The 26,224-nt window shown below is 49.1% G+C and overlaps 2 protein-coding genes across 7 annotated transcripts; one reads left to right on the top strand and one right to left on the bottom strand.

The window, feature by feature from the left end:
* Nucleotides 1-16: 16 nt before the first annotated feature.
* Nucleotides 17-12,999, bottom strand: LOC141046666 (deoxyribonuclease-1-like 1). Of its 5 annotated transcripts, none has more exons than XM_073541234.1 (9): nt 12,862-12,999; nt 10,744-10,897; nt 10,525-10,613; nt 10,370-10,450; nt 9,670-9,782; nt 9,443-9,555; nt 9,019-9,176; nt 1,509-1,599; nt 17-1,325 (listed from the first exon to the last, which is right to left on the bottom strand). In XM_073541234.1, the coding sequence occupies exons 2-9, from the start codon at nt 10,879-10,881 to the stop codon at nt 1,185-1,187; spliced, it is 924 nt and encodes a 307-aa protein (XP_073397335.1). In that variant the 5' UTR covers nt 10,882-10,897; nt 12,862-12,999; the 3' UTR covers nt 17-1,184. The 5 variants fall into 5 exon arrangements, with proteins under 5 accessions (XP_073397335.1, XP_073397338.1, XP_073397339.1 ...); XM_073541237.1 differs by lacking the exon at nt 12,862-12,999 and adding an exon at nt 11,747-11,860; XM_073541238.1 differs by lacking the exon at nt 12,862-12,999 and adding an exon at nt 11,455-11,575.
* Nucleotides 11,333-22,640, top strand: LOC141046669 (mitochondrial carnitine/acylcarnitine carrier protein-like). Of its 2 annotated transcripts, XM_073541242.1 has the most exons (9): nt 11,333-11,485; nt 12,885-12,977; nt 15,711-15,838; nt 16,834-16,924; nt 17,068-17,185; nt 20,369-20,441; nt 20,570-20,679; nt 21,019-21,140; nt 21,309-22,640. In XM_073541242.1, exons 1-9 carry the CDS (start codon nt 11,375-11,377, stop codon nt 21,369-21,371), a joined length of 909 nt encoding a protein of 302 aa, XP_073397343.1. In that variant the 5' UTR covers nt 11,333-11,374; the 3' UTR covers nt 21,372-22,640. The 2 variants fall into 2 exon arrangements, with proteins under 2 accessions (XP_073397343.1, XP_073397342.1); XM_073541241.1 differs by lacking the exon at nt 12,885-12,977 and having other exon boundaries at nt 11,336-11,485.
* The last annotated feature ends 3,584 nt before the right edge of the window (nt 22,641-26,224 follow it).

The raw sequence follows: 26,224 nt of genomic DNA, 5'->3' as shown, positions 1-26,224 counted from the left end.
TGAAACACTGCACATGTAGAATATCAAAAGGATTTAATGCAACAATGTTCAGTATAATGTAAACATAGAGGTGAAGCAGGACCCGGATCGGTACCTGCCACCCGCTATAACATTATTATAATGCCCGTTGGTACCATACAAAGGTGGAGAGTCAGTAACACGAGAGCACAGAACGAGAGTTACAAAAAGTGGCACAAGGACTGAGCACAATTCACAAGGCACGAGAGCTGGGATTAAGTCTCCATTGTGTTTCATGTTTCTGCCACCAGAGGGCATTAGATTACATGAAAGTGGCACCATCTGGCGGCACAGTGATGTCATTGTCAGGAGGCCATCACGCTGAAACACGCGTCGGGGTGGACACACCGGGTGGGCTGCTTTTGGTCTGATCAGGTAAATACTTAACACTTTCATTACTGCACAAGTGTAGCATGTTTACAATAAGATGTCTGTTCTTGCAATTTACATAGGCCAATTGGGGGTAGTGCAATATGCATGGGAGCATACACTAGTAGCCGGCTATTGAATGTTATTCACATTCAATTTTTCCCCCTCCCCCACCTGTGTATGTCCTTTTGTTTCCCTACATGTGCAATTGGCTTGGATCTTTGTCTCCTATTGTGCTTCCAATTATCCTGTAAGAATATTTAATTAATAAAGTGAATTTTGCATTTTCTATATGCTTTTGGGATTCTTTGATCGTTTCTTCTTCTTTGTTTATGATTGTCAGGAGGGTGCAGGTTGGGGTCTACCCTGTATTGAGCACTAGGAGAGAAATTTCAGTCGCAGATATGTACACCATAATTATCCATGAGTGATACAGAAGAGGAGTCCGAGAGGTAGAGATCGTGGAGCTTAACCCTTTCCTGCAAATAAAAAACAGCCCAGGGGCACCTTCGCAAGAACAGTATATGGGCCCTTTGCTATCCACCAATGTGTCTGTGGCAGAAGCTGCTTTGTAAGTGGTAGTGGCCCTTTACTTCTTGGGCCCCTGAGAGGCAGCACCAATAGTATATGTGCCCCTGGAGGCCAGGCACGGGACGAGGCCATATATAAGCCAACATGATCCATATGGGGGCAGTCATTCAGTTTTGTGATGGTTTTTCTTTGCCCTTACGGCACGTCGGCCTCTTGGCATTGCCCTAGCTCCTGAATTTGGAGAATTCATCCCTGGCGCAGGATCGTCACTTCTGACTTACGGAAAGTTCATGAATCCACAGGAGGCTGAGAATAATGAGTGTGAGTGATGGAAGGAGAGTCCGGCAGCCACCCAGAACCAGGTCCAGATCCATCTCGACCGGGTAATGGTCACTGACCTTCAGGGCCTGCGAGAACAGAACATGCCAGGGTTACCGAGGATAAATCTGCGTATCCATCTAGGACAGGAGGCTTTGCAGGGTTCCCGACCAGACCATTAGCCACCAGATCCCTCTTTATTAGAGCTCATTATATATTCTATGTTTTTGGGGGACCTGGACAACGTCTGTGTCTCCCATATTGGATCGTACCTCTGCTTCACTGAGGTGCAGCTCCTTCGTGAAGTTGTAAATCCCGGACGACTTCACCAAATCCATTACCTCCTGTCCATAAACCACGATCCTAAGACAGAGGAGAAGAGGAGGACAATTAATACTGGGCCCTTTCAGGGACTGGACTGTCCACTGGACAATGCGTAATATGGTCTTGTATTCCACGGGAGGTGCCATAAATGTCTATGGGTGAGGGTCCCAGGGTAGGACCTTCGCCTATCTCAAGAACAGGGGGTCCTCAGCCCCATCACACGGCTGCTGTGAATGGAGGGCTGGCTGCACACATGTGGCTCCTTCCATTCACTTCTAGAAGAATAGAAACCAGCAAAGTAAGCTACCATGGCTAGTGAATGGAGAGAGACTCAAATGTGCAGTCGTCGCTACATCCACCGAGGTCGGAGTCCGGTCTAGAATTAGCCCTTAAAGGGGTCCCGACATTGTGATCCCCAGGGATCAGCCATAGTCTGCCTGGGAGGAACATGGAGGAATTTATGGGTCTGTGCATATTTTGTATATGAATGTATAAATACATACATGTGTATATGTACAGTATGTATATGTACGTATTTTATGTATGTGTTTGTGTGTAATGTGTACATGTATTTTACATTTGTGTAAGGTGTAATATATTCATGTTTATTTTCATATTTTATGTATATGTGCGCGTAATGTGTATTTACATATGCTTGTACCTATTTTATATACGTGGGAAGAGGAAAAAAAAAAGAAAAAAACCAGCGAGTAGATCGCAAACTAAAATATAACCAATCTTGATGAAGACTGTTTTGTCGAAACGCGTCATCTGTTTCTGAAGTGTTTTTCTACATGCCCGGCAATCCTGTGCCATTCATGTTTTAACCTAATGGATTAAAGGTTATATTTTAGTCTGCGATCTACTCGCTAGTTTTTTTCTTTTTTTTCTCTTCCCAAGTACCGTATGTTTGCTCTATGGAACCGTGCTGAGTGCCAGCTGCTTAATGAAGACTTCACAGAAGGGTGAGCTGACTATAGTTCGATTTTTTTTTTTTCTTACTTTATATACGTGTTTAATGTGTATGTGTACAGTATGTATATGTACATTTTATTTGTGTAATGTGTATAAACATGTATATGTATTTCATATACATTTATGTAATGTGAATAGGTTATGTCAATGTAAGTATTTTATATGTGTGTTCAATGTGCGTATGTACATGTACGTATTAAATATGTTTATACCGTATATATACCTATTTTATATATTTATTTATTTTACTCATTTATATAGCACCATTAATTCCACAGTGCTTTACAGACATTATTGCCACTGTCCCCTATGGGGCTCACAATCTAAATTCACTGCGGAATGCCCAGGACCAAGTTAGGGCCCCAGCCGTCCAACGGCCCTCTGTAGGGGGGTACCACGAGGGGTACCACGAGGGAGACCACCTGAATGAAAGTCTTCACCTGCAGCTTAGAATCAATCCGGTGCTGAAACAAAACTGATAATACAGAGATCTGTCCTTTGAGAGAACTAAGGTCTAGGACTGAGACCAGCCCAGTGTGAAAGAACTGCAAGATGGTCAGAACGAAGAAGGCAAGAGGAGAATGACGGCGATCCCTGCCCATAGGAAAAATGCTTTTCAGGTGTGGTGATAAATGCGCCCCAATGCAGGTTTCCAAGCGCAAAACATCGAGGAAAACCTCTTCTCGGGAGAATCCAACTTGGGTTAGGACCCAGGAATTAACGGCCAGGCCATTAAGCACAGAGCCCTTGGGTTCTGATAGCAAATTGGGCCCTGGGAGACAGCAAATCTTGTCGATCCAGTAAACTCCAGGGAACGATGATGATGAGCTGAACCAATTTGGCGTACCACACCATTCCGGAGAGATAAAGATCACCGGAATCCCTTCCGCCTTGATCTTCTTGATTATCCTCGGAAGTAATGGAAGAAATTGACCTCTGGATCCTGGGACTGGCTCTGAGCCCAGGTACTCTGGGGTTTAACCTTGATGCCCTGGTCCACATCCGGAGTCCCCCGCGATGACAAATCTGTTGGAATACCTCCGGATGAAGTGACCACTCTCCCAAAGCAAGTCTCTGACGGCTGAGAAAGTCTGCCGCCCAGTTTTCCACGTTCGGGATGTGAACCGCTGAGATGACTGAGTGTGACATCTCAGGCCAGCGGAGAATGTGTTCCACCTCACGCATTGCCGCCCTGCTGCAGATGCCCCTCTTGATGTATGATATACGCATTGTCCAATTGTATTTGTATGAACCGCTAAGAGGTGATGGAACCGCCGCAGGCACAACCGAATCGCCCAGATCTCGAAGACGTTAAATAAAAGAGGCAACTCCCAAAATGGCCAGTTCCCCTGGGCCGTGTGATGACGAAATACCGCCCCCCAGCCCAGAAGACTTTTGTCGGTGGAGACAACTGGCTATTGCACTGGGGGTAAAAGAATTTCCCTGGGTGAGGGAAGACCGCAACGTCCACCACCTGAATGCCCGCTTGACCCGCGGAGGCAAGCGGCATAAACAGTCAAGAGAGAATGGATTCCTGTCGCAGGCCGATAATGAGGAAATGGGCAACAAAGTGCTCGAACACCCTGATGAAGGGTGTCAAGACCCTGATCGTCTCGAGGAAAAAATACCAACCCTCGGGAAGAGTGCAGGGTCATTCCTGAAAGGGATATCCGCTGAGCCGGGATTGGGGAAGATTTATCAGCCAGCCCAGGTGAGAAAATGTGTCCAAAGAGATACGGACGCCTGCGCGCAGGCTGGGAAAGACGGCCCCTTGATCAGGACGTTGTCTAGGTATGGCATAATGATCATGCCCCAAGAGTGCACGCCCTGGGAGCAGTGGTGAGGCCGAATGGCAAAGCGGTAAACTGGAAATGCTCCTCTCAGACGGCGAAGCGCAGGAATCTTTGGTGAGTCAGAAAAAGAGGAATATGAAGGTAAGCATCCCGTATGTTGCCACCCCCTTTCGTGTCTACCTCTTTCCTCATAGACTGTAAGCTTGCGAGCAGGGCCCTCTTTCCCCTTGGTATTTGTTATAATCTGTGATTATTGTTATGCTGTAATGTCTATTGTCTGTACAAATCCCCTCTGAAATGTAAAGTGCTGCGGAATATGTCGGCGCTATAGAAATAAAATTTATTATTACTATTATATGTTGATGGATGCTAGGGACTCCCACTTCTACATTGAAGTGATAACAGAGCCGAGGGACTCCATCCTGAAGGATCCTGACGAGCTTGGTGACTAACTTTAGGTCCAGGATGGGCCGTACCATTCTGTTAGTCTTCAGCACAAATAAGTTAGACTAGACCCCCTAGACACTTCTCGCTTTCTGGGACTAGAATGATGACCCATCTTGGCGTAATAAAGCGATGACTCGCTAGGAAGGCCGAGCCCGCACAACTGTTTTGGGGGGACAATAAGGGAAGAACCGTGCTGGAGGCCGGGAGGAAGCTCTGTATTGTATCCGGAGGACATCAGGCGACCCATTCGTGGTGAAGGACGGAGAGCTAGATATGACGATATAAGAGCAGACATTCGCCTACGAAAGGACTGGAAATCGAGCCTATTGTTGACGACGAAAAGGACGCCTAGTCCTTTGCTGGGGAGGGAACGTACTTTTTTCTCCTGTGGCATCATAGATAAGCTCATGCAGCTTCTCACCGAATAAACGCCCTCTCAGGTAGGGCAGAGACGTCAAAGACTTTTTGGACGCAGAGTCCGCTCGCCATCCTGAGTCACAGTGTCTGTTGGATATGGATGGTAGTTGCGAATGTAAGTGCAGCACAGAGCCAAGTGTAGGAACGCGTGCAACAAATATTCTCCGACTGAGAACTGATAGGCTAGCTCTGCTGCTTCCAGAGGAAGATCACTGTCCTGTATAGTCCTGCTCAGGATATCAGCCCAAGAGACCATAGCTTTAGATACAGGCACTGCAGCAAAAGAGGTGGAGTGCAGAGCCCGAATCTAGAGAACCTGACCCATTCGGTTCTTCGATCTGCTGGTCCATGGGGTCTTTAATGAGGAACCCTCTGGTAAGGACCGAAGGGTTTTCGAGGCCATGCGTGAGGGCAGGCAGATCAACCAGAGGGGATTCTTCCTATTTCTTCCGCAATCCGGAGAAAATGGTATCTCGCCTCTATAGGCTTCTGACTTCCGAAGCGTTTGTCCGGTCGCTCTCTGAGCTGGCGAACTATGTCCTAGCCTTCCGTCTACCCACTCCTAGGTCAGAGGAGGGGAGAAGAACTGTCTATCTTCCTGCCATCGCCGCTGTTCATCAGAGGAGATGTGGAGGGCACTGCCCGCACATTGTAAATGCCTCTGGATATCCAAAGGACTAACTGCCCGAGGATGGGTCAGGCTGTTGGTCCGGCGCAAGGAAAAAAGGGTGGTATGAGCGTGGATGCAGACGGGGTATGTGGAGGCAACACTCCCCGTTCCCATCGGTTGCCGGTGTGGTGAGAACGGTACCCTGAAGGGGTCCGTCGCCCTGAAATATCACGCAATGCCCATAACAAAAAAAAAGAATGCAGGAGGGGGTACGTGGAGGCGACACTCCACTTTCCCGCCTGTTGTAGGTTTGGGGAGGATGGAGCCCATAAAGGATCCGTTGCCCCTCTGTAATGTGAGGTGGAAGTATCCTCCGAGACAGTCTGGCGAAGGCCCCGGCCGATAAAGGAGGGACTGTATCTCTTTGCCAGTGATGACAGCGACGAAGCCCGCTCAGGGGGGCTATGTACCCTTGGTTTGGTAGCGGCAATGGGCTCTCAGTGCATGCGGGATCACAGTCCCTGCAAGGTGGGATATTATGTCCCTGCGGCAACAAAGTCTGGCAGGTAGTACCAGAAGTGAAATCCATCATATGTACTTTGTTACCCTTTTTAAGGAGTGACATAATGCACCACAGTGTGCCCCTGACTTCTTATGCTGTTAATATCCTTCAATAGGGTATAAAGGAACTGCAGGGAAGGGCCAATGTGGGCTGATATCTGTTGCAGGGTCAGGGCTCTTACCAAGGTCCTGTTGCCCGTGAGTGCTGCAGATCCGTTGTGTCCCTTTAAAAATGCCCTGGTATCAGCTTGGCGCCGCGCCAAGATTGAGGATTCTTCCCAATTCTTCCGAGAGCCGTCTGGGTGTATTAAGATGGCCCCTGGGAGTTGCAGAGGCAGAAGTTTCACAGTGAGTGAGAAGCGCCAGTTCGTGGGTCGGGGCTACGGGCGCAACGTCGTCTGGTGGGTGGAGTCTTGGGATTGCTCCGTGAATAGGCCCAAGCCGGGGCCTAAATTTCTGCGGTCGGCAGGAGCGATACCCGGGGGTGGGGGACGCCGCCGACGTGGAATCTCTTACCGACGATGCGCCTCCCGGCATAGCGCCGCCACGGGAGACTACGTCAGCGTAGATGGTGTTGCATTTCAGGGCCACAGAGATCCGGAGGACGAAGCGCTTCGCCTGCAAGTGCTGCAATGTGGACGGTGCAGGGGACCCTCCATCCACCATCCTGTTGTCCGCGAGTTGGAGAGGGACCGTCCGCCTCCTTCCATCGCTGCTGTTTGTCAGTGGTCATGCAGTGGGGGCCACAAGGATGCCATAATCGCCTCAGGACAACCTAGGGGTTCACTCCCCCAGGATAGAACACGGCTGTTGGCCGGCTGTAATGAGCCTGGCTGCAGAAGGGGGTACTTGGAGGTGACACTCCATGTTCCCATCTGTTGTGGTGTGGGGACATCGGTGCCCTTAAGGGACCCGTCGTCCCTGAAGAGAGCTCAGGCATACCTTTCAATGGTGCAGGAGGGTACGTGAAGGCGACACTCCACGATCCCGCCTGTTGTTGGTTTGGGGAAATCGGAACCATGAAGGGATCAGACGCCTCTTCTAATCCATTAAAAAGGAATAAGAATAAAAAATAAAAGTAATATTGAAAAAAAAAATTGTGGTCTGGAGACCAGACCCATGTGCCTACTACAGGCACTAAGTATGAACTGGTTTGAGCTGGAGCCAGTGTGTGGGTGTATACTGCACAGGAGGAGCTAATCTTTTTGTATTTTTCTTAGTGTCAGCCTCCTAGTGGCAGCAGCATAACACCCAAGTGTCATGATCCAGGTTGGATATGACAGGTTTTTGAATAAGTAACCTTTTTTTTCCTTTGAGCTGGTTGCTTAGAGTTAGTTTTGCCCCCGGTGGCCATTAGGGTTATTACACAGTGGTGTCTTTTGTTCTAGTTTGCCCCTGGTGGTGGTGAGCGTTATTGCACGGGAATCTCTAACAGGTGTGAGACTCTGGCTCCTAACTATAAAGGTGTGTTAGGTGTTCTCACTCACTGTTGGTGATATTGGTCTTTTCCAACCATCCTTGGTGAAGGAAGGAACTTGAGAAGAGTCCCGGGCAGCTCAATCAGAATCCTGGAGTGGCAGCTATGGTGTCAGTGTGGAGTTCTTGCAAAGCTTGGTGGAGTGGCAGCTATGGTGTCAGCGTGGAGTTCTTGCAAAGCCTGGTGGAGTGGCAGCTATGGTGTCAGCAAGGAGTTCTTGCAAAGCTTGGTGGAGTGGCAGCTATGGTGAAAGCTGCACTCAGATGCTGGACTGTTGCTAGAAAGCTGCACTCAGATGCGGGACTCTGTTGCTGGAAAGCTGCACTCAGGTGTCGGATTCGGTTGGAGGAAAAGATGCACTCAGGTGTCGGACTCTGTTGCTTGGAGCATTAGCAACAGAGCAAAGCTAAGTGGTGTTTCCCTGTTTGTCATTTTCCTCAATGTGTGTTTTAGTGCAGTAGAGGGATTAGTTTCTGCACCGTCCTCTTCACTAGTAAGGGATTGGTTCAGGGCGAGCTAGGGATTTCAGGTATCCTGATCGGCGCCCGCTGCGGAACCGGCCTAGGGATCGTTAGGAGTGTAGAGACACTGATTCAGGGGAGTGCAAGAGGTCTCCACGTCCCCGTTCCTTATCGCAGGGCCACCATTGTAATTGTTTTCTTGGTTTTCCCCTTTATTCTGAAATTCGCCCTGCTGGAGGCAGTGTATCCAGACATACGTGTACTACTGAAATTTGCCTGCTGGAGACGGTGTATCCGGCTGCACGTTCAATTATTTAAATTCGCCCTGCTGGAGGCGGTGTGTCATATAAATTTGCCCTGCTGGAGGCGGTGTGTCCAGTCACACGTGACCATGACACCAAGGTTCTGTGTTCCCCATGAGGCAAAGGAGAAAATGCAAATAAATTTATATAATTTATACAATGTGATTTTCTGGATTTTATTTTTGATATTCTATCTCTCAATGTTAAAATTAACCCACCCTTAAAATTATAGACTGTTCATGTCTTCGTCAGTGGGCAAACTTACAAAATCAGCAAGGGATCAAATAATTATTTCCCCCGCTGTATGTGTGTGTAATGTGTTCATTCAGGTGGATGTACGTATCGTACACACGTATGTATTGCACAGGGGCCCTTCTGCGGCCCGTGTCCGCCCCCGATGTAATAGTCCCCTCACCTGTCATACGGGCAGCTGGTGCTCTCTTTCACAGTGGTGTCGATGCTGTCACTAATCAGCCAGTGGCAGTCTGGGTCTGTGTATAAACGGAGGGACTTTGTCTTCTTCTTGGACAGATAACTGCAGCCAGCATTAAAGTCTCCCATTAAAATGATGTTCTGTTGGGAATTAATAGTAAAGTGTAAACCTATTGATCTGTGAAAACAATGGAGCAATGATGAGAATGACGCTATGAAACCTTGGAACGAAACATCAATTATGAGGATAATACATTGATGAGAGCGACGTCACTCACAGATTTCATGAGGAGGACAAAGCCAGAGTCCTGCTGTAACAATGTCACGACTCAGATCCCCCCCCTCACAGATATATCCTTAAGATAGGCCATGACTACAGAAGATCTGAACAACCCCTTTAAGCCTACCTTAGCGCTCCAGCGCTTTCGGACGTCCATGAACACGTCATGGAGAGCTTGGAGTTCGATGCTGGCCTTTTCTGGTTCTGTGTGCTGCGGGATTATGACCAGATCCTGTAGATCTATAGAGCGAGATCACTGTTATAAACACCCCACAGCTACTGATCCCTAGATTCCTGTAATCATTACACATGATGACTGTTGGTGTGACATCTTGGCTCATCCTGGTCACTGACCTCTCGACTCCAGAGCGAAGCGAACGATGTACGGTTCTCGGGCGAACACGTCCGGAGCGGCCGGATCATCATCTTCATATTTGTACTGATCGATCACCGAGATCTTGCTTGACCTACGAGGGGATATTCTAAAAATATCAGCAGGGTGCAGGAAACTGGGCACGACCATATCCATCTCATGTGTATGGGGGGGGGGCCACCTGACTCTCCCCTGACACTAGCAAGGATGGGGATTTGGATTACAACTGTCCGATGATTCTGCTCTTGGGGAGAAAAGCCGCAGTCATAGGGGTCTGATAGTGGCTGACTCCCTCCTGGTACACATGAACACATGCACAGTGGGCCGAAGCGAGCATGCATGTGTATGGCGGGAGGACAGATGTCCTCATAAACCCCTGTGAATACCTTTATAACCACATTTTTTAAAGCCAAATTAAAAAATTTTAAAAAAAATCTACTCCGCAAAAGATCTCAGATTCCAACTGACATTTGTGTGTTTTTATCACCGTGGTAACAGACTACAAACAAGTTCCATGTAGTCTGAGCCTCCACTTACATGTATGATCGGTATGAGAGAGGGAGAAGACCAAGGATTGCAGTGTCAGACTACTCAGAATTTGCTTGTGGTCTGTTGCCAAGATGACAACATAGGTCTGGACTGGAGCTGCATACAGAAAACGAGATCTCTCTTAGCACTCACTTGTATATGAAGACGTATTGTTCAGTGTAGGACTTACGTCCTAGTGGAGGGCTGTTCACAGCCAAGTACAAGTCCTCTGCCCTGTTCAGAGAAATAAAGGGTTAACACCGGCCTGACATTTGCCAATTCTGCTTCTTACCTATGAACCTCCTCACCTGTTGAGGGCAGCCATAAGTTTGGACAACGCGATTCCCTTGGGGTCATGCACTTCTTGCAGCAGGAAGATGTCACATCGCTGGATGATCTGCGCAAATAACATGGGAAGTAAGGGCCCAAAACTCGCATCCTATGAGTGAAACTGCCCGTGTGTGGCCCAATTACATCTCTACCCACTATAGTCCCGTCTTAGTCTTTGGCTCGGACCCCCTCCTTACCTTGACCACAGCACTCAGGATTTCGTCATTGGTGGCTTTTTTCTCCCCAAAGTGCTGGCCATTGAATGCGCAGATCCTGAAGGGCCACACGCAGGGCCACATGGTGCAGAGGACGAGGAGGTGGCACCAGCTGCCCATGATCGCCTAGAGGGTCCTGTAAGACAAAGGACTCATGGTCAACACTTCTGTAAAATCCTGGCGCTGAGAACTGTTGCGGATCTGTTCCTCTGTGTCGGGGACTCTGTACAGGTTATATAGTAATCATTTTGCTTCATTTATGGACTTTAACCTACTTGGCAAAAGCGGTTTACAGCAGTGCAAATAACTGCCGAGTCCCGGGGAGCTCACCGAGAGGACGGTGCACGCTTCTACATCCCTCGGACTATACACGACATCTGCTGCTGCCCCACACACAACCAATATGCCCATACACAGCTGGTAGCACGTCCTACGGTACCACATGCACCAGGATTCACCCGCTGGCACACCCTGCACGCTATCTTCCACCGTCAGCTTGGTGTCTCCAGAGAGCTCGCTTATCTCCAGTCCCCCCTTGTGTCATCTTCCACACCCTAGTGGCCGCGACCTCAGAAAGACAGGCAGCCAGCAGGAGCTCGCTGGTGTCACATACATGGCCTCAGAGCATGGAAGCCACTCGCTGGTGTACGTCAAGCACTTTGTGTCTGGAGGGGTGGGAGGTGTGTGCCTCACCCTGGCCGGACAGCCCATGGACACCGTCAAGGTGAGTGCTGAGATGGGAAGTATCCTTTTACCCCATGTCACCCAGCTTCGTTCCCTGCTCTCCTCCCTCGCTGCTTTGTAGCTTAGTCCCATTCGAGTCAATGGAGCTGATCAATAACAGACACAACCCTTGGACAAGGGAGGCGCTGTTTTTCAATCCTGGACGATCCCTTTAAGTCCTACATTGAATTTATTGCAATGTCTGACCTATGGCAGGTGGCACATAGTCACACTTCACTGCGGTGCACCATATAGTACTTACCCCCGTGCTGCAGCTATAAGCACAGCGAGACATGGAGGGACTTGTGTCTTATCTCAGCTCTGGGAGTGTCATTATCAGCCACAGTCATGTGTCTCCCCACCGCCGACCTAGTCATAAATAATGGCAACCAAGTGTTCATACGTTCTCATCTCAGAAAATGTCGCCATATGGCTAGGACATAAGACGGGATACCCCTTTAATTATTATATAAAAGAAAACGTTGGAAACTTTCCTATACAGTTGGAAATTCTTCCACTATTCTGCAGACCACTGCTTGCAGTCAGTGAATAGGAGCATTCCCACATTTAGACCCAATACTTCATGCCAGGATAGAGATTGCTGCTGTTGTGTAAAATATCATGTGTGTGAGGCTAACACCAAGTGTGTAAGCAGGGTAAGCTCCTGAAACACGCCAAACACGATTTCAGGGATCGGCTCATCTGAAGGAGGCCAAAAAAGGGTCCTTTGACCTTCGGCGGGCTTGTGAACCATAGCAAAGGCACTATTTTACATGCATGGGTCCCCATGGATGACATGTCCCACCACGTACCATATAGTGAGATATGTCGCCGATTTGTGTATACCGTGAACAACAGCCGTCGGTGTGAACAGGGCGTCAGGTATTTGTGGCCGCTAATCATCTAACAAGGATTCAATTCACTGACAGCAAACAGGAATGAGAGTTTCAATATATAATAATAATCTTTATTTTTATATAGCGCTAACATATTCCGCAGCGCTTTACAGTTTGCACACATCATCATCACTGTCCGTGATGGGGCTCACAATCTAAATTCCCTATCAGTATGTCTTTGGAGTGTGGGAGGAAACCGGAGTGCCCGGAGGAAACCCACGCAAACACGGGGAGAACATACAAACTCCTTGCAGATGTTGTCCTTGGTTGGATGCAAACCCAGGACCTAACCACTGAGCCACCGTGCTGCCCTATTATATGAGGATAGAGGTTTTTAAACAGGGACTCGCTCCTCTGGTGTCAGGAGGAACCTTGTCATTTTGTGCAGGAGAAGATTGCTGTGTTAGGAATAAATTAGGGAATCGCTATATTTGCGATAGTGAAATGAAATGATACATCGCCCCAGCCTGTCGCCACTTACCTGTGTAATACCTGTGTCTCCAGGTGAATCTACAGATCCAGGCCCGGCCGGCGGGGGGACAGAAGCTGCTGTATAACAGCACTGAGGACTGTTTTCGCAAGATCCTCTCCCAACAGGTGAATATGGCCGAGAGACCACAGGGCAACCTAGAAAGAGGAGGCCGAGCATGAGTGATAGCGAGTGGTATAGGCACACCACGGAGAGGACCACCCTGGCCACCCACTGTGCAGGGGAACTTCGGCACCCTTCCACTAAAGTGCACCTGGCTCCAGTCCTCTGCACGGCAGGGGGCACGAGGTGCGCAGCTCTGCCAGGAACACAGTGGGGGTCAGAGCGCTAAATCACTGCTGCTGCAGACCCCTTTAGTGCTTGTTCACACAACGATTATTTCAGTGTTTTTACTGCAGTTTCCCCCCTTGAGATCAGAATGGGTAAGCACAAAAAAGGGGCCAGGCATGCATACATTCTGGGGTAGCTTCAGGCCATTGTTCTTTATGCAGAAAAAAAAAAAAAAGTTACATGTGGACATATCCTAAATCCAAGTATCCCAGAAATCAGATCCCCACTCTTCACTTCCCAGAATAGAGAGATGTTTAAGTACACAAGGAGGAGCAGATGGCACTAAGTGACACGGAAGAGCAGCTGTGTGTGCAGGGGGGGGGACGCTGGTCCTGTGCCATGGCCGCTGGGCGCTCAAGATAATCTGGATGACATACTTATGATAAAGACAGAATAATATTTTGGTCGACAGTTGTGAACTCCAATCCTCACATTGAATCACCCGAAACCCAAGTTATGTCGGATCAGCTTACAGTCTATGTTATATTGGATAAACATATAAATTATTCATCTTACCTAAAAGTGCAAGTTATTTCATAAGGGGGAGATAAGCGGCTCCCAGACTTTACACGGGTGACAAAGAAACAACAGGATAGAGGGCATCGATCCAAACATGCCCATGTCAGACCGGCCCTTCTGGCATTAGGCAGTAAAAGGATTTATGCATTTCCATGTAGAGTGGTGGGGAGGAGGCCAAAGGGTACGTTATGGGAAAGAAGGCTGACAGTGATAGAAGTCACCGATGTGCGGACTCGGAGAACGTACAAGTCCTTGTACTACATAATGCCGAGGTGGATATGACACATATGGGTATGATGAGACATTAATCCTCAGCCGCATAATGGTGTGCCCCTGGCTTAGTGACTACTCCTGATGGTTGAAGCCTGTGTGTCCGGAGTCCATATCTGCTCCCAGGGAAATCCAACCAAAGCAATCCTCAGAATCAGCAGAGACCCGACAAGAATCACTTTCCAGACAGTCAGGACCCAGTTCTGTAGGAAGCACTTGTCTTCTGGGCTGGGGTCAATGGAAGAGGTGGCATCTCTTGTCTGCACTTATAAGAGATGGAGGGTAACAAAGGGGACGCGGCCATATAGTGCAGGGGTGCAGAATACACAGGGTGACACAGGGGTGCAGAATATACAGGGTGACACAGGAGTGCAGAATACTCAGGATGACAGAGGTGTGCAGGATACACAGGGTGACACAGGGGTGCACGATGACCCAGAACACTACAGGGCGGCACTATACAGGGACATTCCTCACCTTACCTGGATATCCTGAGCACGCTCTGCTCCCTCCCTCCGCTGTATATGACTCAGTAGTGGCATAGGCACTCGCACCCCCTCGTCCCAGACAGTAAGCCCAGCTGTATGATGCTGGGCGGGATCTGCAGGAGGAAGGAAAAGAGATCAGTTCCCTTATATAACACTCGGCATATGGCCATGATTACCATACAGGCCTGATGTGCATTGACGGACGGATCCCGTATGTTATTTCTTTGTTTTTTCTGGAGTTTTTGAGACAAATGATAAATCCACCGCTATCACCAATGCCCGGTGTGTTTATCTCTGACTCCCGTATATACGCCTCTGTCAGCTCCACACAGGGGATCATTCTTTATTCTTGCTTGCATTTTTTTTATTGCACGCACTTTTTAATATTTTTTAGCGTTCTGTACGGAGGCCAGAAATCAGCCCACTGACCCACGAGGAATGCAAAGATGCCAACAAATTCCAGGAAAATGCAATTTATATTTCACTGTAAACCATCATGAACTTGGGGGGAAAAAAATTAAAAACACCCTGAAAAACTCAGTGCTTTTCCAAAAGTAACTGCGTACAACACCACTCTAAGGCCCCATTCACACAGCTGATATTTTCATACGTTTCCTTTTTTTATGGAAAGAACACAATCTGTTTATACTCTCTGGATGACTTGCAGGGTTTCTTCTTTTCGCGGACTTCACCTCAGACGGAGTCCGATTTGGATTTGGTTTGCAGATCCAAATTGCCCATTCAAGTCAATGGGAATATGGAACAAAAATGGACAGCACACGGACGCCATTTAAAATGGATAAAATTAGATTTCAAAAACAATCCATTATTCTCATGCAGAATAAAACCTGACATTATGGCAATACACGAGAATAAAATCCCCACAAAAATGGGCAAAAAAAGTGAGAAAAAAAATAAAAATACAACATTTCTGCACACAGGACAATGAGTGAGGTTACATTAGTTTGCTTCTACATGTTACATGCATTTAGTAGTAAAAATGCTGCTTTTGTGCGGAGATGGAAATCGTATTCCCAGATGCCCTCGTTCCCTGACTAATTCAACACCCGGCCAAATCCCTGATATATACCTGATCCGCTCCCATCATGAACAGGCTACATCCATATGCTGTGTACCCCCAGTAAGGAGAAGTTTACCCCCATGTTTGCCCCCCATACAAAGCAGTTGTGTCCAGAGTGTAACCTCACAATTGTGTTTCCTTTCCTCCATCAGGGACTTTGGGGTCTTTATAAAGGGATGGGGGCCCCTCTGGTTGGAGTGACCCCAATAATGGCAATGACGTTTTTAGGCTTCAGTCTGGGGAAGAAGCTGCAACAGAAACAGCCACAGCAGACACTGAGGTGAGGTAACAGATTTCCGAACAAGTTCATCCAGACAGTTTGTAGTGAAATTACTTTCTGGGAAAGCTGGGTGACAACCAATATCCTCATATGTTGCACCTGACTTTTCTAGACTTCTGAGCGGCCAGCTTTTCTAACCATTCAGTGGTAATGCAGGATATTCAGGCTGCTGACACTGGGAAAGCTGGGTGACAACCAATATCCTCACATGTTGCACCTGACTTTCCTAGACTTCTGAGCTGCCAGCTTTTCTAACCATTCAGTGGTAATGCAGGATATTCAGGCTGCTGACACTGAGAAAGCTGGGTGACAACCAATATCCTCACATGTTGCACCTGACTTTCCTAGACTTCTGAGCTGCCAGCTTTTCTAACCATTCAGTGGTAATGCAGGATATTCAGGCTGCTGACACTGGGAAAGCTGGGTGACAACCAATATCCTCACATGTTGCACCTGACTTTCCTAGACTTCTGAGCATCCAGCTTTCCTAACCATTCAGTGGTAATGTAGGATATTCGGGCTGACACTGGGAAAGCTGGGTGACAACCAATATCCTCACATGTTGCACCTGACTTTCCTAGACTTCTGAGCATCCAGCTTTCCTAACCATTCAGTGGTAATGTAGGATATTCGGGCTGACACTGGGAAAGCTGGGTGACAACCAATATCCTCACATGTTGCACCTGACTTTACTAGACTTCTGAGCGGCCAGCTTTCCTAACCATTCAGTGGTAATGTAGGATATTCAGGCTGACACTGGGAAAGCTGGGTGACAACCAATATCCTCACATGTTGCACCTGACTTTACTAGACTTCTGAGCGGCCAGCTTTTCTAACCATTCAGTGGTAATGCAGGATATTCAGGCTGCTGACACTGGGAAAGCTGGGTGACAACTCAGCTTTGTCAGAAACAGATGCATCAAAGATAAGAAATAATCTGAGATCTTCCACTAATGTGTATTTTTTTATATTTTGACCTATTGCCCCCGCCACAGACCGCACCAGGTGTTCTCGGCAGGGATGCTGGCAGGACTGTGCGCCGCCATAATCGTAATACCTGCAGAAAGGATCAAGTGCCTGCTGCAGGTAACGTACATAAGACCTGCGGGTCCAGATCCTACAGCAGTGGTGTGCAAGATGTCAGGGCATGCTTGCTGGGAGTTGTAGTTTTCCAACAGCTGTCACACCACTGGGCTACATGATCAGCTGTGTCCTCCTCTCGTTCTAAGGCTCAGGCAAACAGTTCACGGAAGAGATTTTCGGGGCCTGTAGATTGTGCCAGGCAGCTGTTCCAGGAGCAGGGCATGCGAAGCTTGTACAGGGGTACGGTGCTTACCCTCCTGAGAGGTAACTACCAACATATGGAAATAATATGCTTTTCATTATGTAAGAGAAAACCCATATAGCGATAATAGAGGAGAGCCCCTTTCTAATATGGGGGGGGCACGGATTTCAGCGCCACTATTCCTTCAGCTTATCTGAAGGTAAGATGGGCATGTGAAGAGGTGTCCTCAGCTCTTAAGGTGAGGCAATAGCACACGATACACCGGTACTTTACGATTGGCAGGGTAGATGGAGGATGAAGGGCCACACAACTTTTTTTATTGCAGTTTCCCCTTTGCTGTATTCCCTAGACAGTAGCACTTGATGCGCAGGGAGCAGACGCCGGGTCCTGTGCCAGTGTATGAGGGCAGCTGCAGTTCCGCTGCACAGACCACCACTGAGTGACGATATATCCTAGCAATATGCAATCACTTCACTAAATGGGACCACCCTTTAATTATGGCACCATGCAGAAGGCTCCAGGACAGGGACCGGCACTGCTATGATCCACTGCGGAGAGGAAGGAGGAATCTGCGATATGGAAAGGGCATCTATAAAGCAAACAACATTTGATGGGATCATCAGATCATCCTATTTGCATTATGGCCCCCAAATCTCCTCTGGTGGATGATGTGGGGGCGCAGACAGATTGTGAATGTAGTACTTTTATGAATAAGCAAATACTGCAGCCCATTCCTCTCTTCCCCCCAAAAGCCCAACCCCTGAAGATGCAGCGTTGGGGGCGCACAGCCAAGAGGATGCTCTGCTTTCCTGACAGTATGCTTGTCTCCACTTGCTTAATAACAATCGGGCATGGCTTCAAGTTGCTAGTGTGGGAGGCTGTCTGTTTTGAAAATTGATGTATAGGTGCTGGGGGGCCAACAGCCTAAGGCAAAATTCAGACGTCCATATATCACAGACTGAGAATGGACCATGGTGCACAGCCTGGTCACAGATGAGGCTGTCAGGCTCGGGTAGTGTGACCCGTGGATAGTCCGTGCTTCACCATCCGTACTCGGACTGCGATATATGGATGTCTGAATTCAGCTTAAGAATGAGACCAGATGGTGCTAACAATACGCACAAGACAAACAATACCCACATGACTTGGCCTTTAAACCCTGCAGCCATTTGTCACTATGTGGCATGTCTCGCTCCTGTGTATTCAGGTGCACCGTCTGGTCTCACCCCAAAAGAAGCTGATACTGTAAATGTAAACTAGTAGAAGCTATCAGGTTAGCCGATGAGGGTCCACATGTGCTCTTATAGGGCCAAAATAAACTGCTTTTCCTAGAGCACATATGGATCTCCACCATTTAGCTGGAGTGGAAAGCAGTCCGAGGGCCCCCAGGGGATCCATCATAGCTACAGTCATATGTAAAAGTTTGGGCATCCCTATTAATGTTAACCTTTTTTCTTTATAACAATTTTGGTTTTTGCAACAGGTATTTCAGTTTCATATATCTAATAACTGATGGACTCAGTTATATTTCTGGATTCAAATGAGGTTTATTGTACTAACAGAAAATGTGCAATCTGCATTTAAACAAAATTTGACCGGTGCAAAAGTATGGGCACCCTTATCATTTTCTTGATTTGAACACTCCTAACTACTTTTTACTGACTTCCTGAAGCACTAAATTGGTTTTGTAACCTCATTGAGCTTTGAACTTCATAGCCAGGTGTATCAAATCATGAGAAAAGGTATTTAAGGTGGCCACTTGCAAGTAGTTCTCCTATTTGATTCTCCTATGAAGAGTGGCATCATGGGCTCCTCAAAACAACTCTCAAATGATATGAAAACAAAGATTATTCAACATAGCTTTTCAGGGGAAGGATACAAAAAGTTGTCTCAGAGATTTAACCTGTCAGTTTCCACTGTGAGGAACATAGTAAGGAAATGGAAGAACACAGGTACAGTTCTTGTTAAGCCCAGAAGTGGCAGGCCAAGAAAAATATCAGAAAGGCAGAGAAGAAGAATGGTGAGAACAGTCAAGGACAATCCACAGACCACCTCCAAAGACCTGCAGCATCATCTTGCTGCAGATGGTGTCACTGTGCATCGGTCAACAATGCAGCGCATGCATAACGCCTTTTTGTATGACCAAACAACTCAATCTTTGTTTCATCAGTCCACAGGACCTTCTTCCAAAATGTAACTGGCTTGTCCAAATGTGCTTTTGCATACCTCAGGTGACTCTGTTTGTGGCGTGCTTGCAGAAACGGCTTCTTTCGCATCACTCTCCCATATAGCTTCTCCTTGTGCAAAGTGCGCTGTATTGTTGACCGATGCACAGTGACACCATCTGCAGCAAGATGATGCTGCACGTCTTTGGAGGTGGTCTGTGGATTGTCCTTGACTGTTCTCAGCATTCTTCTTCTCTGCCTTTCTGATATTTTTCTTGGCCTGCCACTTCTGGGCTTAACAAGAACTGTACCTGTGTTCTTCCATTTCCTTACTATGTTCCTCACAGTGGAAACTGACAGGTTAAATCTCTGAGACAACTTTTTGTATCCTTCCCCTGAAAAGCTATGTTGAATAATCTTTGTTTTCAGATCATTTGAGAGTTGTTTTGAGGAGCCCATGATGCCACTCTTCATAGGAGAATTAAATAGGAGAACTACTTGCAAGTGGCCACCTTAAATACCTTTTCTCATGATTTGATACACCTGGCTATGAAGTTCAAAGCTCAATGAGGTTACAAAACCAATTTAGTGCTTCAGGAAGTCAGTAAAAAGTAGTTAGGAGTGTTCAAATCAAGAAAATGATAAGGGTGCCCATACTTTTGCACCGGTCAAATTTTGTTTAAATGCAGATTGCACATTTTCTGTTAGTACAATAAACCTCATTTGAATCCAGAAATATAACTGAGTCCATCAGTTATTAGATATATGAAACTGAAATACCTGTTGCAAAAACCAAAATTGTTATAAAGAAAAAAGGTTAACATTAATAATAGGGGTGCCCAAACTTTTACATATGACTGTATACGCTGATTTTCATAGACACCATGCAATGCCTCATGTTGCCACTGGCGGTGCTGCAGGGGAACCAAACACTTGCTGACAGATTCTCCACCGATCAGAATAATTATAGTGAACCTGTCTACCAAAAGGAGTGGAAAGTGGAGTATCCCTTTAATAAAATGTCATAAATGTTTGTTAGAAATAAGAATATCCCTTTAACCATTTACTTTCCTCATTAAGATATCCCAGCCACCGGCATGTATTTCATGAGCTATGAATGGATGAAGGATAAACTGGCACCAGACGGAGGCAGGTAAGCAGTGGTAATGTAGATACCACAATGGTATATGGATCCTGGGTGGGAAAATGAGGGTAGTAGTCCTATAATACAAAGTATGGATGACTCTATACTACAAACCTTACTATCCTGTTCTGCCACAGCGCCCGTGACCTCACTGCTGCACGGATTCTGCTGGCTGGAGGAGTGGCCGGCATGTGCAACTGGGTCGTGGCCATTCCTATGGATGTGCTCAAGTCACGTTTCCAGACAGGTGAATAGAGAGGACTATAATAATTAATTTGTGCCACCCTCCGGGTGGTGTTTGATTCTGTATGAGGGGTTCCCGCCATGGAGGACTCCAGCCATTCATCTGGATGACCAAGATGTAACACCACATTTCCCCTGTAGTAGCCACTGCAGGGAAACTGCCTGGGCAGCCATGGCTTCCCCGGGACGATCAGTTGATTGGGGATGTGATCACAGAGTGATTATCTGTGATAGGATCACTTTAAGCTTTATCTACTTAATACAGGGAAAAAAAACCTTCATAAGCCAGCATATGACGAGGTGACATTGGCTCTACCTAATGCATTTTACCATCTTTTTCCAGATTCTGACAGCCGGTACAGGGGTGTCCTGGATGTATTCAGGGAAGTCCTGCGAGATGAGGGACCCCGAGGACTGTATAAGGGGTTCACAGCGGCCATGTTACGAGCCTTCCCAGCAAACGCAGTGAGTGCAGAATCTGAAAGATACAACCAAATCCTTTAATGCATCCAGTCCTGTAGTTCTGGGATGATATTAGTGAACATGGCGGCTAAAATAAGCAACACTACAGTCTATGAGGGCAAAACACAGAGATTCCCTGCTCAGATTATTTTGGTTATTTTTAACTTTCAGGCTTGTTTTCTTGGATTTGAGGCTTCTATGAAGTTCTTACACTGGACGATACCAGAAGTGTGACCCCTGAATCCTGTCAAAACTGTGAAGCACCCCAAGACCAGAGCTCTACGTACGTGCGTCATCCCAAGACCAGAGCGCTACGTACGTGAGTCATCCCAAGACCAGCACCCTAAGTATGTGCGTCATCACAAGACCAGAGAGCTACGTACGTGCGTCATCCCAAGACCAACGCTTTACATTTGTGCATCACCCCAAGACCAGAGCGCTACGTTCTTGCATCACCCCAAGACCAGAGCACTACGTACATGTGTCACCCCAAGAACAGAGCTCTACGTACGTGCATCACCCCAAGACCAGAGTGCTAAGTGCATGTGTCACCCCAAGACCAGAGCACTACGTACGAACGTCACAAGACCAGAGCACTACATGCGTGCGTCACCCCAAGATGAGAGCGCTACGTACGTGCATCACCCCAAGACCAGAGCGCTACGTATGTGCGTCACCCCAAGACCAGAGTGCTTGATATGTGTCACCCACAGACCAGAGCGCTAAGTGCGTGCGTCACCCCAAGACCAGAGCGCTACGTGTATGCGTCACCCCAAGCCTAGAGCGCTATGTGCATGCGTCACCCCAAGACTAGAGCGCTACGTGCATGCATCACCCAAAGACCAGAGCGCTAAGTGCGTCACCCCAAGACCAGATCACTAGGTATGTGCATCACCCCAAGACCAGAGCGCTATATATGTGCGTCACCCCATGACCAGAGCGCTACATATGTGCGACACCCCAAGACCAGAGCGCTTCATGCGTACGTCACCCCAAGACAGAACGCTACGTGTGCATCACCCCAAGACCAGAGACCTACGTGCGTGCGTCACCCCAAGACCAGAGCTCTATATACGAGCGTCACCCAAGACCAGAGCTTCCAGTGATGACTCTTAATATTTAATTTTTTCCCCTGAAGCCTCTCCCCGAGAACGCACCAGGCGTTCTCGGCAGTGATGCTGGCAGGACTGTGCGCCCCTATAATTGTAGTACCTGCTGAATGGATCAAGTACAGAAGTCCTGTGGGTCCTGATCCTATCAGTCGTTTGCAAGATGCCAGGGCATGCTGGGAAGGAGTTGTAGTTTTCTAACATCTGGCACACCACTGAGGTACAATGAATGGTTCCAGAAGTGTGACCCCTGAAACTGGCCAAAACCGTGCAGCACCCCAAGATCAGAGCTCGACGTACGCAAGGGTCATTATAAATGACTAACTTTCTAATAAATGGTACCGTTGTCTCCCTGTGCCGCCGTCAGGCCGCTGCAAGGACGACATTTCCGGAATCACCTCTGGCTTCTTCTCTGGTAGGGCATTAGATCATGCACAGCACGGGTCGGGGCGGTGGTCCTGCACATGATCAATACACTGGGTGGATATAAACAGATTACAGAGTATTAGGGTAGCAGCAACGCGGATAAGATCTCATCTGAAACGTGTGGTGCATGCAGTATGTCACCACAGAGCTTCACTATTCCACTCTGCTACACATAAAGTAAAATGCTCTGCAATTTTGCAGCAAAATTCATGAAAAATTGCTGCAAGAATTTTGCAAAAAATACGATTGTAGCCCAAATTCATAATCAGACGGGCGTATTTCACTGTCTATATACAGCGTGCAATGCCTGCTCTCCCGAGATCCAACCCAAACATGGATTGTCATATCTGTCTATTAGGCTGTACTGTCCATATTGACCTTCTCAGCACCTCGGCCTGCGTATGGTCCGTCTGAGCACTGCAGGCCGTGTATGGACCGTCTGGGCATCGCTGGCTATGTATAGACCATCTGGGCATTTTGGGCCATGTTGTTTGGACCGTCTGGGCACTGTGGACCGTGTAGAGACCGTCTGGGCATTATGGGCCGTGTATGGACCGTCTGGGCATCGCGGGCTGTGTATAGACTGGGCATTATGGGCCATGTACAGACCATCTGGGCATCAGATCACGGGCTGTGTATAGACTGTCTGGGTATTGTGGGCCGTGTATGAACTGTCTGGGCACCGCGGGCTGTGTATGGACCATATGGGCATTGTGGGCCACGTTGTTTGGACCTTCTGGGCATTGCAGGCTGTGGATAAACTGTCTTGGCATAATGGGCCGTGTATGGTCCGTCTGGACATTGTGGGCCGTGTATGGACCGTCTGGGCACCACAGGCCGTGCATAGACCATCTGGGCATTGTATGGACTGTCTGGGCACAGCGGGCTGTGTATGGACCATCTGGGCACTGTGGGCCCTGTATGGACCGTCTGGGCACTGTGGGCCCTGTATGGACCGTCTGGGCACTGCGACACTGTGAATAGACAGTCTGGGCACCTCGTGCCGTGTATGGACCGTCTGGGCATTGTGGGCCGTGTATGGACCGTCTGGGCACCACAGGCCGTGCATAGACCATCTGGGCATTGTATGGACTGTCTGGGGACAGCGGGCCGTGTATGGACCATCTGGGCATTGTGGGCCGTGTATGGACCGACTGGGCACTGTGGGCCCTGTATGGACCGTCTGGGCACTGCAAGACTGTGAATAGACAGTCTGGGCACCTCGTGCCGTGTATGGCCCGTCTGGGCATTGGGGGCCGTGTATGGACCGTCTGGGCACCGCGGGCCGTGTATGGACCGTCTGGGCACCTCGTGCCGTGTATGGACCGTCTGGGCATTGTGGGCCGTGTATGGACCGTCTGGGCATTGTGGGCCGTGTATGGACCGTCTGGGCACCTCGTGCCGTGTATGGACCGTCTGGGCATCGTGGGCCGTGTATGGACCGTCTGGGCATTGTGGGCCGTGTATGGACCGTCTGGGCATTGTGGGCCGTGTATGGACCGTCTGGGCACCGCGGGCTGTGTATGGACCGTCTGGGCACCACAGGCCGTGCATAGACCATCTGGGCATTGTATGGACTGTCTGGGCACAGTGGGCTGTGTATGGACCATCTGGGCCGTGTATGGACCGTCTGGGCACTGTGGGCCCTGTATGGACCGTCTGGGCACTGCGAGACTGTTAATAGACAGTCTGGGCACCTCGTGCCGTGTATGGCTTGTCTGGGCATTGTTGGCCGTGTATGGACCGTCTGGGCACCTCGTGCCGTGTATGGACCGTCTGGGCATCGTGGGCTGTGTATGGACCGTCTCGGCATCGTGGGCCGTGTATGGACCGTCTGGGCATTGTGGGCCGTGTATGGACCGTCTGGGCATTGTGGGCCGTGTATGGACCGTCTGGGCCGTGTATGGATCATCTGGGTATTGTGGGCCGTGTATGGATCATCTGGGCCGTGTATGGACCGTCTGGGCATTGTGGGCCGTGTATGGACCGTCTGGGCATTGTGGGCCGTGTATGGACCGTCTGGGCATTGTGGGCCGTGTATGGACCGTCTGGGCATTGTGGGCCGTGTATGGACCGTCTGGGCATTGTGGGCCGTGTATGGACCGTCTGGGCATTGTGGGCCGTGTATGGACCGTCTGGGTATTGTGGGCCGTGTATGGATCATCTGGGCCGTGTATGGACCGTCTGGGCATTGTGGGCCGTGTATGGATCGTCTGGGCATTGTGGGCCGTGTATGGACCGTCTGGGCATTGTGGGCCGTGTATGGACCGTCTGGGCATTGTGGGCCGTGTATGGACCGTCTGGGCATTGTGGGCCGTGTATGGACCGTCTGGGCATTGTGGGCCGTGTATGGACCGTCTGGGCATTGTGGGCCGTGTATGGACCGTCTGGGCATTGTGGGCCGTGTATGGACCGTCTGGGCATTGTGGGCCGTGTATGGATCATCTGGGCCGTGTATGGACCGTCTGGGTATTGTGGGCCGTGTATGGATCATCTGGGCCGTGTGTGGACCGTCTGGGCATTGTGGGCCGTGTATGGACCGTCTGGGCATTGTGGGCCGTGTATGGACCGTCTGGGTATTGTGGGCCGTGTATGGATCATCTGGGCCGTGTATGGACCGTCTGGGTATTGTGGGCCGTGTATGGACCGTCTGGGCATTGTGGGCCGTGTATGGACCGTCTGGGCATTGTGGGCCGTGTATGGATCGTCTGGGCATTGTGGGCCGTGTATGGACCGTCTGGGCATTGTGGGCCGTGTATGGATCATCTGGGCCGTGTATGGACCGTCTGGGCATTGTGGGCCGTGTATGGACCGTCTGGGCCGTGTATGGATCATCTGGGTATTGTGGGCCGTGTATGGATCATCTGGGCCGTGTATGGACCGTCTGGGCATTGTGGGCCGTGTATGAACCGTCTGGGCATTGTGGGCCGTGTATGGACCGTCTGGGCATTGTGGGCCGTGTATGGACCGTCTGGGCATTGTGGGCCGTGTATGGACCGTCTGGGCATTGTGGGCCGTGTATGGACCGTCTGGGCATTGTGGGCCGTGTATGGACCGTCTGGGTATTGTGGGCCGTGTATGGATCATCTGGGCCGTGTATGGACCGTCTGGGCATTGTGGGCCGTGTATGGATCGTCTGGGCATTGTGGGCCGTGTATGGACCGTCTGGGCATTGTGGGCCGTGTATGGATCGTCTGGGCATTGTGGGCCGTGTATGGACCGTCTGGGCATTGTGGGCCGTGTATGGACCGTCTGGGTATTGTGGGCCGTGTATGGATCATCTGGGCCGTGTATGGACCGTCTGGGAATTGTGGGCCGTGTATGGATCATCTGGGCCGTTTATGGACCGTCTGGGCATTGTGGGCCGTGTATGGACCGTCTGGGCATTGTGGGCCGTGTATGGACCGTCTGGGTATTGTGGGCCGTGTATGGATAATCTGGGCCGTGTATGGACCGTCTGGGTATTGTGGGCCGTGTATGGACCGTCTGGGCATTGTGGGCCGTGTATGGACCGTCTGGGCATTGTGGGCCGTGTATGGATCGTCTGGGCAT

Source organism: Dendrobates tinctorius, unplaced genomic scaffold, assembly GCF_039654945.1.
Source record: "Dendrobates tinctorius isolate UK_male_01 unplaced genomic scaffold, ASM3965494v1 ptg000120l, whole genome shotgun sequence".
NCBI classification, from domain to species: Eukaryota; Metazoa; Chordata; class Amphibia; order Anura; family Dendrobatidae; genus Dendrobates; species Dendrobates tinctorius.
The sequence above is the reverse complement of the archived record's forward strand: the minus strand, read 5'-3'. Positions and strand labels throughout refer to the sequence as shown.

Excerpts from the sequence above, each read along its gene's own strand:
- LOC141046669 (XM_073541242.1), top strand. The coding sequence starts at position 11,375 with ATGGCCTCAGAGCATGGAAGCCACTCGCTGGTGTACGTCAAGCACTTT. Across the intron at positions 11,486-12,884 it reads AGCCCATGGACACCGTCAAG|GTGAATCTACAGATCCAGGC; the intron begins GTGAGTGCTGAG and ends CTGTGTCTCCAG. Across the intron at positions 20,680-21,018 it reads CAAGTCACGTTTCCAGACAG|ATTCTGACAGCCGGTACAGG; the intron begins GTGAATAGAGAG and ends ATCTTTTTCCAG.
- LOC141046666 (XM_073541234.1), bottom strand. The coding sequence starts at position 10,881 with ATGGGCAGCTGGTGCCACCTCCTCGTCCTCTGCACCATGTGGCCCTGC. Across the intron at positions 10,451-10,524 it reads CTTATGGCTGCCCTCAACAG|GGCAGAGGACTTGTACTTGG; the intron begins GTGAGGAGGTTC and ends TTCTCTGAACAG. Across the intron at positions 9,783-10,369 it reads CAATACGTCTTCATATACAA|GTCAAGCAAGATCTCGGTGA; the intron begins GTGAGTGCTAAG and ends ATCCCCTCGTAG.